Below are 16,667 nucleotides of genomic sequence, written 5' to 3'. Positions count from 1 at the left end.
GTGCCTCAAGCCGATTCCACTTCCCTGGCTTTTCTTGGGACCAGAACAGGTCTTATAGGAGCCGATCAATATTTGCTACTAGGATCAAACTCCGCTTTCAGAAAAGCAGCATAAATTACAGGGTGTTTATATGGGGGGGGGGGCATTGCTGAGATGTATTGAATTTTAGCTTCAGGGACATGAAGTTTTAGGGACAGATCATAATTTTTGTTAAGGGGGCATTAGCCATGGGGATGATATATTCCCTCTAGCTGGTGTCTTCGGACTTCAGCTCGAAAAATCAAATGTCAACAAAAAAAATCACTTGTGAGAATGGCTGACACAGCATCCAAATATATCAAAAATTCCAGGCGGACGATGCAAAATCAAATAGCAAATTGCTGGTAAATATAATGGATTAATCCTGCAAAAGAAACCCCTCTTCTGTACCAATTAACTAACTATACTGGGAAACGCTCCTGCTTCTACAGGACCGCTGCTCCTGTGTTTACAAACAAAGGGCCTTGAAAAGGTTTGATTAAAATTCACCAACACCTCCTCCCACTTTCCTCTTCCTAAACTGTGTTCAGTCAGATCGATTCTTTGTTTTCAAATTTAAAAGGCTGAATGTGTGGGGGGGTTTGGTGGCATTTCTACGTTACAGGGAGGTTGATTTGGTCTTGTGCAGAAAGAAAAATGAATTATTCATTATTATCAATAATAAAAATAGTAACGGCATCTGTAACGTGTTGATTTGCTTTATCGCGCAAATTAATAATAATAAAATAATAATAATAATAACCTAGGCAATCAAAAGTGATTTCTCTTCCTCCACTGATTTATAACCCAGGGAAAAAAACAGATTGAAACCTACCATATCCGGTTGGCTTCCTGCTGACCTTTTTGGCAACTAACTAGTCCCCTTCACTCAGGGAGCCCTTAAGAAGAGACAAATATACATAAATATGTGCACACGCCCTGGTCTTGGGACCCAGCACGAAGAAACAACAATAATTCAGTTAGGCTTTTGAGTAAAGAAGAAGAAGAAGGCGAAGGCGAAGGCGGGGGGGGGGGGGGGAGAACCACAGTGTCAGGAGCATCTGGAGTTTTTAAGGGAGATGAAATATGTCCCTGACGCTGTTTGGTGGCCCTTTGCTCTTGAATTATAGCAGAAAAGGATTTAGCCAGCGCTAAGGGGGAGCTGTGCATTCCCCCCCTCTCTCGAGCTCCCCTGTCCTCTAGGTATTACAAGGAATGATATATACTCCTCAAGCTTCTCCACAACAGCAGGGAACCAGCACCCCGTCGGGCAGTCACTTCGAGAATCCGAGAAGAAAACTGACCCAATTAAGCCACAAAAATATGGGAGGTGAGCCGCCGGGATAGGAACCTCCGGAATATTATTTTCTACATTATAAACTACTAGCGAGAGACGGAGTTCGCCATATTGCTATTAGGAGGGACAAAATACACACACACACACAAATACGTAAAAAAACCCAGTCAATATTTCAAACCAGAGCTCAGGTTTTCTTTACATACGGCCCCCACCCCAACTCCACACGCTTGTATAAAAGCAGCAGCCAAGCACAAGGCTTCTTCCCCGTCTCTGCAGCATGAATAAGTAAATGCAGGGATGTTTCAACGAATTGCACACACAACATGGTTTATGAAATATGGAACAAAAAATACGCAGAAAGGTTTTTAGATGAATTTGCTACCTTACCTGGCAACAGGATCTTCCCTTCTTTCCCTGATTACAAACAACATGGATCTGGGTTTGTTTTTAAAACTAATAATCATCAAAAGTAAAGAAAAAAGAGAAGCGAAGGACTCTGGGGTGAGGGTGGGGGATACTGGTGAGTTTGGGGTTTAGGGGGGGATTATTTTTTCACCATACTGTATTATCCTGATGCAATAAAGCCTGGGTGTAATGTAATTTAAAAATATATATATGTCCAAACAAATCGTGGGGCCAGACTATGACAAGTGCATTCAGCATTATAATTCAACTGGGCTCCACCTCCAAACCGCCTCCTAATTAATGGGGCTCCCAACTTGCAAAAGCCTGCATTGGACAGAGAGAGAGCGCGCGCGAGCGAGCGAGCAAGAGGGAGCGGGCGAAAAGTGTCACTGCAGATAATTGATTACCTCCCAATCAACAATAACTTGTTAGCAATAGTCAATTACCCCGGCTCGCTTCGTCTCTCTCCCCCTCGTCCCCGGCTTAGGGGCCGTTTGCTCTCCCCCCTCTCCAAAGTCTCTTTGCTTGGGGGGGAGGGAAGGGAAAGTGGAGCGATTTGGGGTGTATCTTAAAATAGCAGCCAGGAAGAGGAAATCTGGGACAGGAGTGCAGCAGTGTCCCCTCTCTCCGTGTCAGGACTGCAGGGATCCCTTCCCAGTCTCTCCTCCTCACCTTGCAGGCTGAGGCTGCTCCGGGAAGAAGACCTGTTTCTCCGCCGCTGGAGTCCGCGGTGGTGGTTTGAACTTTCTTGCCTCCCCCCCCCACCCCCCCCCACTTTCCCTTCCACTTCTGCCGCCGCCGCTCGCCTTGTGATTTTTGTTTCCTTCGCTGGCGGGTGCAAATACAGATCGCTGCCGCGGCTCCGCACCAGACCCCAAAACAAAAGGCAAGGGGCGGGTGGGGTGGGGGGGCGAGAGAGCGAGAAACAATTTCCAGCCCAAGTCAAGCATGACTTCCAAAGAAGAAGCCAAGGCTTCCTCGGTGGAGGAGAGAAGAAGGAGCCCCCTGGATCAGCTGCCCCCTCCTGCCAATTCCAACAAGCCTCTGACCCCCTTCAGCATAGAGGACATTCTGAACAAGCCGGCCGTCAGGCGAAGTTACACGATCTGCGGGACAGCCCATCTCCTCTCCAGCGCCGACAAGCACCCGCCAGCCGGCCTGCCTCTCTCCAGCCGGGCGCTCCTCTCCCAAACCTCCCCGCTCTGTGCCCTGGAGGAACTGGCCAGCAAAACCTTCAAAGGGCTGGAAGTCAGCGTCCTGCAGGCAGCTGAAGGTAAGATCCGTGGTTGCTGTTGTGGTTGTTTTTTAACACACTCCCGCCCCCCACCCCCTTCCTTTCTCGGTGTGGTTGCGTTTGTGGAGAGCATCAGTGGAGAACTTCACCTGCCTGAGATGGAGACCAACCTAGAGGTTCTCTGCTTAGCAGGGAACGAGAGGGATTTGCGGAAGATCGCAGGCGAAACCAGCTGGCTGGCCCTTAAGACCTCACCTTTTGATTTCATTTCTGTATAGAGTGTTTCCCTCCCTCCCCCACCGTCTCCTTCCAGAAATGGCTCTAAAGTTGCCTTCCAGTGAAAATCCGGGCAACACAAATCAGTTGTTAGTCCTTTGTTTTATTTTCTTCTCCCCACAAATTATCCACGATTTATTGTTGTTACAGATGGGGGGACAGGGGGAAATTGGGCCTAATTCCTTCTCTTTTATTTGAGGGGGGGAATTGTTGGCTCTGCTGCGTTGAATTAGGACTCACAGAGCTCGGAGTTTGGGATACGTTCCCAACACACCTAAGGAGAGGTGGTCAGAGGTGAAAATCCAAAGGACTTGTCCGTTGCATCCCAAAATACCCCCTCCACACACACACACACTTTAATTGGGTTTGGATTCACCTTTGAGTTGCTTAACGCTGCTTCCATTCGGTGATTTATTTATTATTGTCCGCTTCCAACTTATTGGAAGGAGAGGGCAGGGGGTTCTCTGTGTGTGACTGAACAGAAAAATATTCTAACTATTTGCAGGAAGGGATGGGATGACTATTTTTGGCCAGAGACAAACTCCCAAGAAAAGGAGGAAGTCTAGAACCGCCTTTACAAACCACCAGATCTACGAACTGGAAAAGAGGTTTTTGTATCAGAAATACCTCTCCCCAGCCGACCGAGACCAAATCGCCCAGCAGCTGGGGCTGACCAACGCCCAGGTGATCACCTGGTTTCAGAACCGCAGAGCCAAACTCAAAAGAGACCTGGAGGAGATGAAAGCAGATGTGGAATCTGCCAAGAAACTGGGGCCCAACGCCCAGGTGGATATTGTTAGCATTTCAGAGCTGGAGCAGAATTCGGAAGGGAGGGGAAAATCGCGTTCCCTTTCTCCAACTCTAACCAAACATGGACTGGAGACCGCCAGCCACCTTCAGCTGTCTCCTGAATCCCCTCTCACAGACCAACCCAACAGCAGTAAGGAGTGCTCAGAGGATGAAGATGATGTGGAAATTGACGTTGATGACTGAATTGTGGTGGTGGTGATGGTGGTGGTGGGTATATTTCCCACACACTCACACTCACACTCACACTCACACCTGTTTTCTCTCTTTTCTTCTTCTTCTTCTTCTCCTCCAAAACAAAAACAAACCCAGACATTGACAGCCACACAACCCCACACTCAAGGGGTGGACCTGTGAAACTGTGAGCAAAGCCTGCCCAACAGTATTCTCGAACTATGAACTCTGGTGACAGACACTCAGCGTTGTTTGCAACGAAATAAGGCAGTTTCTTTTCAATAAAAGCAATAAGCAATAGGAAAAAATAATAATTTAAAATAGAGTCAATATCCCATGCCTGTCACATCAGGTAGTTTTCATCTTTGGAATGGTGCAATTATGGATGGCTTCTGTATAAATATTTAAACATATATATTGGATTTTCTTTCTTTTTTCGAGGGTATGATTTAAAAAAACCCTGTATCAATTGGTTTCGTTTGTAAAGGAAAGCATAACCTTGCAAGATATACACCACTTCAAACAGATGTTTTGTTAGGCAGTTATTTTAAACGACTTCCCAAAAATGAACCAGTTTATAGGAGATTTAAGTTAGGCTAAAATTAGCCATTTTTTCCTTTCCTTGCATGTTTCAGATGTGCACGAAATAATTTTTTTCTTTTTTACAAAAAAACATTCTTTTAAAATCTTGGGAACGAGGGGATGGGTAATACTGTCAGTTTAAAATATTTGCCACCCCCTCCCCACCGCGCCCTCAGAGCATAGATATTTGTATCCAATGCAATTTCTGCCTCATTTTACCAAGGAAAAGCTATTTTTACCATTTTCTGCTATTGTTGTGCTTTTATTAAAAAGCTACCTTTCGTATTTTTATATGAAGGTGGTTACAAAAAGAAAATCCTAGAATTATTTTTTACTCTTTTTAGAATTTTTGCATGCTACAAAAAGAAAGAGGACAAATCCCAAGATCAAGACATTTAAAGAGGACGCTATACATTTAAAAAAAAAAAAAAAGGACAGATTTCAAAATGGTTTTGTTTGAATTGTAAAAATTTTCAAAGGCCTGCTATTTAAGTTACAACAGGGACAATGTCGCTTTATTTCCTGTCTCTTAGAATTGTACAGATCGCTCTTTTTCCGATACAATAAAATCTTTACCATTTTAATAGACTTTTAACGTTATTCTTTGTGAACTAAATATGCTTCTAATATCTTTTATTCGCCTGAGATTACAAAATACGGCTCCACAAAGGAATTGCCACATCCCCTCTCTACCCTTCAATTCATATTTCCATTTAAAATCGTTTCCGCTACAGTAGCTGTGTCTATTTTGGGGTGGACGAACAAAAACTAAGGAATGTGCTTGGTTTTTTAATGTAAGACAAGGTACGGTAGAGAGACATCAACTGATGAATCATCTAGGAGTTGCGATTTTCTTTCTCAAGAGAAAACCCATGGAAAGAAATTAAAACAAAGGGTCTGCGTATATCTATACACAGTGATATATGAAAGATCTGGATAGTGTATATAGAATGTATATTCTACAGTATTGAATTTCAGTATTCAAGTAATAAGTCTCTCTCTCTCTCTCTCTCTCTGTGTGTGTGTATATATATATATATATATATATAATGATACACACGTGTAGAATTTTTGAGATCTACAACGAGTTTTCTAGCTCTAAATTACAGAGGAAATATCCAACTGAAAAATACAAAGCGAAAATGACAGAAATCTCCTGTTTCCACTAAAGATCGTAACATGGACAAACACCATGGTGGCTGATATTTTTTCTCTTCCCCCTGCAGCCTTGCAAATATATTAACGTTTTCAGGTAGCACCCCTGCTTCCCCCACGGCCCCCCAAAAAGATGATGATGGATGATTTTTAATTAACAAGTTCCCTTTTTAATTTTTTCACCTACAAAAAAAATCCTGCTAAATTTGTTCACCCATTAGCGTGTCCTGCCTTTTCACCCCGGCAATGTGCGTTTGCCTATTCTTTACAAAATTTATGTGAGAAAGACAAATCTGGTAGATAGTGGCAGAGTCCGAAAGGACAAGGCTCCAAATCAGACCGGATGGGTTTGCGGGCAGGGGGCGGGGGCTTGGGCCAGTTTCTCCGAGGCGAAATAAATCTTTCTCCTCTTTGAAAATGGATGGGGTTGTAATTTTTAGCGTAAAGCATGAAAACTGGGGACAAATGAGCCCTCTTCTCTGAACTGACAAGTGACAATGGCGCGTGTACAGCCTCCCGCGGCTCGCAATGCTGAAACAAGCATGCCCCTCCGCCGCAGAAAGGACCCGAAAGCTTGGAGACCATATGGGTTTTGAATTTTCTTCACAATTTCCAGACAATTTGATGGATTAGGTTAACCCTCCCTCCCACAATAATGGGAGCAGAGCTGTTCCCCCTTCATCGGGGCATCTGCGCCCTTCCATGTGGCTTCTATTCTTTCCCCCTTTCTCTCTTGGCGTTTGGAACGAGTCTATGAATTACAATGAAATCCACTTTCTTTAGTATTATTTCGGAGAGCACTTGTCTCTCGCCCCCCCTTCCACCCCCCCAATTTTTTTTTTTTTGCAAGTGATATGTTTGACTTCTGTCCAGATATCTCACAAAGCCTTCAATCTTGTTCTTAAGTGTTTTTATGCTAAGCAGGCAAATCGTAAATGCTGAGAAACTGTGACATTTATGTAGATATCTAGTTAAAGGGCTTTATTTGTTTTCTTTATCTGTTCTCTCTTTTTTTTTTCCACTCTCCCTCCCCCTCCCCCCCCCGCCCCTTATGCTTTTATTCTTTTGTCTTGGAATGGATTTAATGAGGCTGCAAGCACGACAATATACCCAAGATATAAAATAAAACGGGGAGGGGGGGATTGGAGGTGGGGGGAAGGCTAGGGCCTGGAGTTAATTTGGATTTCTGATCTATTGACTTCAGCGGGCAAACACAAGAGCTCGCTGGAGAAAGGGCCGCGATGAGCCCAGAGAAGTTTACCACACGTGGCTAAAGCAGATGAGTAAAAAATAATACCCTGCTTCCTAAAATTTGCAGCGTGGTAATTCGGCTGGCTCGCCGCCCCAGCGCAGGGGGTGTTTTATTTACTCCCTTTGCAAGCTTAGAAACAAAAGAAGATTAAACAAAGAGACTCGGATGGTAACCCGCACTTTTCACTCCTGTTTTTTTCAATGGTCACTTCCCTACATTGGCTGGTATGCCGCCTTCTAGAAACGGATTTTCCTCTCCCTCGGTTTTTAGACGCTTCTAGGTTCGAGCCCGATTTCTTTTTCAGAGAGGAGGTGGGATGGGAGCCTGCCCCGCGGCCCCGCTAGGCGGGCGATGAAATGATTTCAGGTTTTTAGTTTGGACTGATCTGTCAACGGGCTGAGCTGCCCCCCCCTCGGCCCCCCAAAAGAAACCCGCCAAAGTCCAAAGGGACAAATTCGTTCTTCACGTGCCTCTGGTTTCCGGAAGCAAATGGCATTTTGTACAGAGAGCTGCCTTAATGTGCAAAGCCGATGAGGTAGATTTTAGGGGGCCAGACCGGGAGCGGTGTGCGTGGGGGGTGGGGGACGACCTCAAGGAATTCAAGGCCCAAAACTTCAGACGAGATCAGGCTCCCCGCTGAGCACAAAGCGGGTGACTCTTATGTCCCTTCAAAATAAATCATAATCTCGATTTCTTTCACATCTCCAGCGCTCCGCTTTTTCCGTTCAGGGAAGTTTGCCGGGGCCAGCCCGGGGTTTACTAGCCTGGCTGCTAATGGGGAAACTTACGCGGCTGACGACGGAGGAATGTTTGCAAACCCTTCGCTGCAGCTTCCTCTTGCTCCCTTGCACACTTGAGCCGGGCAAACAAAAGCGAAATCTTTGGTTTTGGGGCTGGGGAGGGGGTAGAGGCCAGGGAGATACAAAACTGTCATAATTTATCCAGGGGTTGAGCCATAAAACTCAGAGCCCCGGTTTTTCTTTCTTTCAAGGAGAAAAAAAATAATAACTGGCATTTGCAAAAGTGTTTTTGTTTTGCTTTTTTTTTTCTCTTAGGGGTGGGTCACTTTTAGATATGAACAGGACGAAGTAAAAGGAATCGAGGAGTGTGTGGCATTCCTAGCCTGGGGGGCGGGGGGACCTCGGTGTTTAACAAGCTTTACCCCCCTTCTCTTTGCATCGGACCTCGGCAGCGCTGCGCGCAAGTGTTTGGCGGTTTGCGGAGTGTCCCTGGTTATGATTTTTAATTGTTAGGATTATTGATGACCAGCCTCCTGTACATCCCGACCTCCGATGCGCGGCGGCGGGCGGGGGGTGCGCTCAGCCAGCGCGCCTTGGCGGTGTGTGTCGGTTTGTGCTTGTAGGATCTGCTAGATTAGGTTGCGGGTCCGTGTTGGGACCCGGTGTTTAGCCATCGGAATAGGTGCTGTGGGCTTGCCAGGAGCAGGTGCGCGCAAAGTGTGATTACTCTTCGGCTTTAGAGGCGCCGGCTTCTCCTGGGGTGACGGCTCTGGGGCGAGCGGGGGCCTCGGGAGTCCACGTCTCCAAATGTGAAAACAAAAGGACACCCCATCTTCCTGGCTCTCCGTCCAGCCCTCCGCCCCTGCCCCTAAATCCCCGCCGATCTCTCTCGAGCGGGCCCCACCCCCAGCCCTGTACCTGGAGGTCAGATGTATTTTTTAAATGATTTCCCCCTTGGAATCCATATTTTTAACAGCCGGGGCTGACATTCTGCAGGGCTGTTTAACTCCCCCCGCCTCGCCTCTTAGCCCCAAACCTGAGATTGTCCTGTTGGGGGCTGGGGCTGCTGGCGGCTGGGTTTGCACCAGGTTGGGCTGGAGATCCATATTCGATCTTGTTCACTGAACAAAGGGCTCCCAGACGAAGAATAAAGCCCCCTTCTGAATTATCCAATAGGGCTAAAGCAGGTTGAGTCAGTGAAATTCAGTTCCTTATTTTATGAGGTGTCAGGGTTGATGTCAAACGTGGCTGCGATAACTAATACTGCAGTCTGAGGGACCAGAACGTGGTAATTAATCCCAAAGACTTAAGTGTATTTTAGTTCAGGAGAAAAAAAATCACTAATTCAATCGTCCGGAAAATTGAAGTTTGATGCATGAGTCCCTGCTGAAAGGGAAGGCTTTTTCTTTTTGATTCTGGGGTTGGGGTAGGAGCCGCAGCTTTCCCTGCACTCCCCTGATTACACTTGGTGTAGTCTTCAACACACACCCCCCCCCAGGGCATCCTCAAATACCGGTGCGCCCACAACCACAGAGCCAGAAGCGCAAATACATACACACACCTCTGCACCCCTGCCTCCACTGCTCGGCGTACACAACGCCGTGCCCTCCAGAGCCTCCCTCTCACGCACAACACGCCTACACTCCCGTTCACACACAACGTAGCCGCGCAAAGAACTGCCCGCACACCAGTGCGCGCACTGGCAGCAAAAGCCAGCACGTACACACCCCTCTTCCTGCAAAACACAGACACCCCCCACCACACACACACACACCCACACACAGACACATCCTCGTTAGCCACGGTCCCTACACACCAGCAGTCAGGCACACACTTCACACATATGCAACACACTCTCCACTATACACCCGCTGTAGGCCCACCCCACATCTTCATATATCATTGCACTTCTACACCATCGCACCTACACACGCAGGACCACAAAAGGAAACACACACACAGAGACACACACACACACACACTAATTCGCCACTTCCCTTTGATAGTTACATAATCCCGACCCTCTGACCCCCTCTCTAACGGCTGATGTGTGTAAACAGATGCCCAGGTTCCACGGAATAACCTTTTACATCTGTTTAAACACATCAAACGTATCATTTTTTATATTTAAATATTTTGCATGCTTGCTGTTGCTATTTGTGAAGCAAGAACAAGAGTAGACTGAAGGGGAATCGGATTACCCGGAGGGTTCCTTAATCCCTTCCTTCTCCATTCTTTGATAGAGGGGGTTGCTTGTGACTTGGGCATGGTGTGCGGGTGTGCGTCCTGTAAAGAGAGCAAATTTGGACCCACTGAAATTCACGGGGCAGGTAAATGATGTTTTGTTCCATCTGCATTTCAACTACCCCGGCTCTTTATTTACACAGGCCGGAGGTGACACGTGTGCTGGGCAGGGGAAAGTGGAACTGGGCGTGTCAGCTACGCTCCTGCCTGCATTTTGCCCTGCGTACATGACAGTCATAGAATCATAGAATCATAGAATATCAGGGTTGGAAGGGACCCCAGAAGGTCATCTAGTCCAACCCCCTGCTCGAAGCAGGACCAATTCCCAGTTAAATCATCCCAGCCAGGGCTTTGTCAAGCCTGACCTTAAAAACCTCTAAGGAAGGAGATTCTACAGTCACCATTTCAATCTAGGCTCTAGCATGTGGGCTTTTGATTGTTCCTGGGGCTGTGGATATGTAGGTATGCCAACTCCGGGGACTCGTGTGTGTGTGTGTGTGTGTTAATCTACCCGAGCTTTAGAGACATATACTCAAAAGGCCACAATTCACAGATCTGTTGATCTGTTTGCTGCCAGGCTGCTTCCAGATCGGTTCCTACCATCTACTCCACAGATTCCCCGGAAATGTGTGGCTCTGGTGTGTCCCAGCTAAACTGGGTGTTGGCTCCCAGCATGATCCGCCTCCGTCCACGCTGCGCAAAGGCGAGGTCGTCAGACCACGCGGAACGGAGGGGGGATTCTCTCTCCCCTCTATGGGGGGAGCGGGGGCTGAAGAAGTGTGTGATCTTTATCAATACATCTCAAACCCTTGGCAAGAAACCAAGAGCATCCCGTGTGGGCTCAGCCGATGACTGCCATCTCCCTCCAGAATGTGTTGAAAGACCATGGCACAGATTCCACCACGTGGAAATCGACCGTCACCCCTCACAACCGGCTCCGCACGGAACAGCGCCCTGGACTCTCCCTTTGGGGCACCACGGCCAATCCACGTGGAGTCCATCAACGCGCAAGGGCACGGATCCATCTTCCATTGACTTCCCCTGGCCCTGAGGCCCCATCTAGTCTTTATTTTTTATTGTATCTTATTTTATTTTGGTCTTTGCGCAGCTGTTGAGACGCTGCGCGGCGCGCAGTCAGCCCCGCAGTTTGTGGTGGTCGAGAAACCTCGCGGCGCAAAATATCTCCGCAGGGTGCGTGTGGCGGCAAAGGAGAAATTGGAAGGGGGTGCGTATGTGGGGCCGGGAGAGGGAACACAGCTTATTGTAGAAAGGAAATACGAGCACTGGGATGCAGGGGGACTGGGTTAGAATCGGGTTATGCGCAAAATTCAAAGAGAATCGGCGTCTCCAGCAGCAGGCGTCTGATAAGGTGCAGAAAGCACTTTCCAGCAAGGTGATCTCCATGGGATGTAAACTGGGGGTGGGTGGGGGGAGAGAATGGACCAGGGCAATATCATTCGGAGGAAATCAAACCTGAACCATGTGGTTTTAACATTCCCGGTGTCTGTGTTCTCAGTGGGGTTGCGTTCGTGACTGTCCCTCGCGTTGGCTTGCAGGCTCACCCCCCTGAAACGTTAAAAACACAGAGATTCCCTCCGGGCTCCCACCGCCCCTTTCAGGAAAGCCAGAAACGTCTAGATAGCTGCACGTGCGTTCCTTTATTGCTTCGAATGCAAATTTGCATAGTTTGTCCTCTTCTCCCCCCTCCCCCACCGGACTCCATTCATGGTTTAAGGGTGGGGCTTCTGCACACGGCGAGGGAACCTCGTCCAAAGGCGAATGGAGGAACCACACTGGTGGTCAGTTCCAGACTCACAACCCGTCTCCCCTCTTGTTGAGGTCACGCCATTCTTTTCTTAGGTGGAATCCCCCGGAAAGGACTGGTCATAATGACACACGCGGATACAAATCACCCGCCCCCACAAGAAAGGGCATTTCCTTCTCAACAGCGGGAAAGCGGAGGCGAACCCGTGGAAACAGACCAGCCCTGTTGGCCTCCCAGTAAAAATGCGGTCGAATCCAGGGTAATAAGACCCCCGTGAGGGGCGATGTAGAGAGAGTTCTGTACCTGCTAGGTTTAAATCCCAGCCCTACAACATACCTGCAAGAAAGCGACCCACACAATTAAGTCAAAGCAAACTGGCTGAAGCTGGAGTCTCTAAGGTTTGGGGGCTGGAATCCCGCAGTGCAGAAGATTATGGGTGACGGGGGACTATGTTTCAAAGGATCCTGAGAGACACAAGCCATCTTCCGTATCCTCAGTAACCCATCTCAGTACAACGCCTGGATATTTTGGTAGCTGGACAAAGCCAGCTCTTAAACTGCCGCCCCTCTCTTAGCAAGGACTCAGGATCCGGCCCTCTATTTTTGTTGTGTGTGACAGGTACCATTGGCATTATACATTCATCTCCCCTGCCCTGAAGAGTTTACAGCCTGAAGAGACCAGACAGAGTGAGGAAGGGTTATAATCTTCTCTTTACACAGCGGGAACTAAGGCAGAGAGATACACGCCCGAGGTCCCTCCGGGGCCGGTAGCAAAACCAGGAATCGAACCTAGAACTCCCCATGCTCAGGCGATTGCCTGTCCCATAAACCCACCCACCCTAAGCAGGTGTGGTCAGGGGAGGGGATTCCTAAAAGGGATCGTTTTGCTTTGTTTTCACCGCCTGATTATAACCCAGACAGCAGAATGGGACCCTGCTCCCATCCAAGGCCACAGCAAAAGTCCTCATGGATGTCCATGGCACAGGGTAGTGAATTCTTGCCTCTCATCTGTGAGATCTTGTATTTATTCTCCCAGCGATAGCAAGGAGAATCAGCTGGTTTTCTTTTTTCATGTCCAAACCTCCCCGACTCTCTCTCCCTCACCGCTCCCCCCCTCCACCCATAAGTCAATGACTGAGATGAAAAGAGATTCGAACATGGAAAAGGGTCCCACGACTTCCACACACACACCCCAGCAATGTGCAGGTTTTGGGAACCATCCGTGAATTTACTAAGACTTAGTTCACCAGCCTGGCTTCCCTCAGGGCCTGAAGTCAATAGAAAAAGACTCCCAGGGTATGTCTACACTATATAGTAAACCCTTGCTCTGACCTAAGCCCACCCCATCCCACTCCCATCCACACACAAAAGCCCTCTGACACCTGCCAGAGTTCTCTGGGAGTTGTCCCTAATATATCCCACAAGGAGTGAGTTGATAAGAGGTAGTCAACTGATCTGTCTGCACTCCGTGTCTATACTCTATAGATTTGCTTGGCGAGACATAAGGGACTTTTCTCATTGTCCCACTGAAATCAATGGGAATTTTTCCTAACTGGTCTAAACCTTTAGAAGAGTGAGGGTCACCTCAAGCATTCCCTGGACTCCCCCCCCCCCCAGATTCCCCCATATCCCAGACCTCGTGTCTGAATGCGCTGAGAACTACGGAGTCCATCTGTTGTTTCTTGTCTTTATGATTTGCATTAGTGACACTAATAATGCCCAGCTCTTCGCTAGCATGTAGATCTCCCCTTCAACCTTGGGCTCTATCGTCCCCCAGCTGCGTGTTGTAATAAAGAATAGTTTGCTATGTATATTTCATAGGACGGTGTCAAGAGCAGGCAAAATGAGAGGGCTGGGCTCGAGAGTTAAGTATTAAAAAATTAACACTTGTGGTAAGATCAGCTTTTCTAGACCCATGGGGAGCGAGTGGAAAGGTTTCTTCCATTGCTGGATCCAGCCCAGATGTGTCTCCTGTCCCCAGGCACAAAGTAAACGGGATTTGGGGCGGGGGGAGTCCTGGGCTCCCTATTAATCTCAGCACTATAGACTCTCATCCCTCATTTCACTGGTTGCTCAAGGTGAAGCCAGAACGTCAACATAATGTACTACCCACCTTCCCTTTCTATCAATACCTAGTAATCAGCCAATCGATTCCAGTCGGGCTGTGAGCACAGATGAAAGAAAGGTGGGGAGGTTGACGTCTGGAAAGGGTCTAAAGGAGATCTCAGCTGGAATCACGAGGATACAGCTAAACCCTCTATATATATAACTTTGCTATCGATCGATAGATCTAGGATGTGTATGTATCTGAAGATATAGATCAGATGGATAGTGCGCATGTGTACATAATGATAAAGATATAAAGATCTATCTGTGGATAGATATTACAAGAACACGGTTATATATAGGCGAGAGAGAGAGAGAGAGAGATCTATACCTCGTATTAAGGATCTAGATGAAGAGGTAATAGATCCGATAACCTGGTCACTTTCACCCCAACCATGGGACATACTTGGAAATGCTACTTTAAGACTAAGAGATGAATACACAGGCAAGGCACTTGTGAGCTTGGTCAGTGTTAAATCAGACCCACTTTGGGAGGGGAAGGAATTAGAAAGAGGCAGAAAAAAATAATTGCATATTTAATTAGATGCTTTGCCAAACGAGGTTTGTTGGAGAGCAGTTTCTCTGGATCATATTGGAAACGATCTGAGCTTCAAGATGCTGGATTGTATCACACAGACACACACACACAATTCACTGTGTGCTGGAGTCGTTATCATTTTTGTTAACTTTTTATCGACTGTTTGCTAGATGGCATGTCACTAAAGTGTATGATTTGAGATGAAAAATTAGACAGATTAACCCGAGGGGAGAGGCTGATTGATTACTAAATAGGATCAATTTGAAAGTTTTAGTCATAACGTTTCTGTAGAGCCCCTTAATACTTCAAACTTCAATTTTACGGGCTATTGAACTAAGCATGTTCCTGACAAAATTGATATATGTATTAATTTGCTTTAACTGTTGATTAATTACTCTCCACTGAAAGAATTATATGGAGCTGTTTGCCTCAGATTTGCATATTAATCAAATTCTAGTTGATAATTCAGTTGGTGCAATGGGTTTTAGCAAGGGAGGGGGGCTGATGTGGGGGAGGGGGGCTGATGTGGGGCAGGGCTTGCACAGAGAGATAAATATAAAGCTAAGCTCTGCTTCCGAGTCCAGGGTTTTTTGTTTCCACCCCCCCCCATGCTGACTCTCCACCACCCACCCCCTTTGCCCCCTTAGTGCTTAGCTGCCAGTTTAGTGCATTAAAATCAAAGATGCAGAACGCGTTACCCTGGCTATTTGGTGAAAACAGAAATTGCCTGTCCGGTTTTTATGATGTTCTCAGCCTGCGCTGGCTTCACTTTAATGTGGCCTGTCAAAATGCCTGGGATTTAAAGGGGAAACAGCACAATTTAGCGCTGGGTAATTAATGACAAACGGCCTGGGTGGTTGGAATTGTAGCAACGCCTAGGGTGTGCCCGCCCCTGCGTGTTACCGGGGGGCTTTTGGGGATAGCCGCTCCCTTTTGCCCGCTCCCGCCGGGGAGTCCGGTGCCTCGTGTGTCTCTAAAGGAATCTGTTTCTTTGCAGCTGCGAGGGAGAGAGGTCGACACACTTGGCGTTCCCAGCGGGCGAGCAAATTCGCAGTAACCTGACATTAACCGGAGAGGATCCGGTTTGCAAGGAGCCGAGAACGGGCTAAGGAGCTGGGGAGTGGTCTCCGGGTTTTCTCTTGCAAGGGTGCCAGCCCCGACCTCGCTTCCCCAAGTGATTGCAATGCCGCAGTCTGGAGTGGACCTGCTCTTCCCAGCCCCGCTCCTTACCTGGGAATAGGCTAAAAGCGGCGGCGCCGCAGAAACTGAGAAGCAAAATATTTTCCTTTCAACTACCTGATGGTTAGAAAAAATATACATCCAAAGTTATTTCGAATCCAGCTCTCCTTCTCCACGTCTGTCTAGCGAAGCTGTCTGTCCTTTTATCTGCTCTGCGCACCCATCCATCCCTTCCCATCTGCCTTGTGTTTCTGGCTATGCCATTGTGGAAGCCGGCCCTGGCTTTTGAAAAACACACCCACGAAATGCTTTTCCTGAAGGGCGTGAGAGTCTAACTGTAGAAACTTTTTTTCAGATATCTGGATTCAAAGGGTAACAGTGTAATTAAAACCAGATAATTAATGAGACAATATTCCTACAGCTTACATCTTTAATGAACAAAACCCTTCAGGGCCAACGTGCTCTTCCAGGCTCATTAAAGAGAATAAAGTTGTGGGGCTTATGTACTTCCCAGTGTGTTAATAATAAACCAGCAGTGTGTGCTTTAAAAGACCATGCTAGCTAATGCTTCCCCTCTACCTGCAAAAAGCCTCTCAGAGCCTTCTGCAGTGGCTTAAATATTTTAAATGCAAAGTAGGGCAACCAGGATATTCATAGCGCCCCCCCCCCCCATTAAGAGTTTTGGGAAGGGCGATCCATGAGCTTCCAGGCGATTGAAACCAGTCTAAAAACCCTAAGCAGCTGGTGTCATTTTGTAACTGCGTCTTGCAAACTTTCTGGAACGCATCTTTGTTCTCCTTGATGCATTTTTTAAAAGGAGCTAAACTTTCTTTTCTGTCTCTCTCCCTCTTCCTCTGCCTTTCCCCCTTGGTGCGGCTTAGCTTCCGGAACAC

The 16,667-nt window shown here is 47.4% G+C and overlaps 1 protein-coding gene across 1 annotated transcript; it reads left to right on the top strand.

The window, feature by feature from the left end:
* The first annotated feature begins 2,671 nt into the window (after positions 1–2,671).
* Positions 2,672–4,226, top strand: LBX1 (ladybird homeobox 1). Its single transcript, XM_073354983.1, has 2 exons — positions 2,672–2,996; positions 3,739–4,226. The coding sequence occupies exons 1-2, from the start codon at positions 2,672–2,674 to the stop codon at positions 4,224–4,226; spliced, it is 813 nt and encodes a 270-aa protein (XP_073211084.1).
* The last annotated feature ends 12,441 nt before the right edge of the window (positions 4,227–16,667 follow it).

This window comes from Lepidochelys kempii, chromosome 7, assembly GCF_965140265.1.
Source record: "Lepidochelys kempii isolate rLepKem1 chromosome 7, rLepKem1.hap2, whole genome shotgun sequence".
Classification (NCBI taxonomy): domain Eukaryota; kingdom Metazoa; phylum Chordata; order Testudines; family Cheloniidae; genus Lepidochelys; species Lepidochelys kempii.
The sequence above is the reverse complement of the archived record's forward strand: the minus strand, read 5'-3'. Positions and strand labels throughout refer to the sequence as shown.

What these genes read in the sequence shown, in the direction of transcription:
- LBX1 (XM_073354983.1), top strand. Translation starts at nt 2,672, where the DNA reads ATGACTTCCAAAGAAGAAGCCAAGGCTTCCTCGGTGGAGGAGAGAAGA. An exon ending in CGTCCTGCAGGCAGCTGAAG is followed by an intron (nt 2,997 to 3,738) that starts GTAAGATCCGTG and finishes AACTATTTGCAG; the next exon opens with GAAGGGATGGGATGACTATT.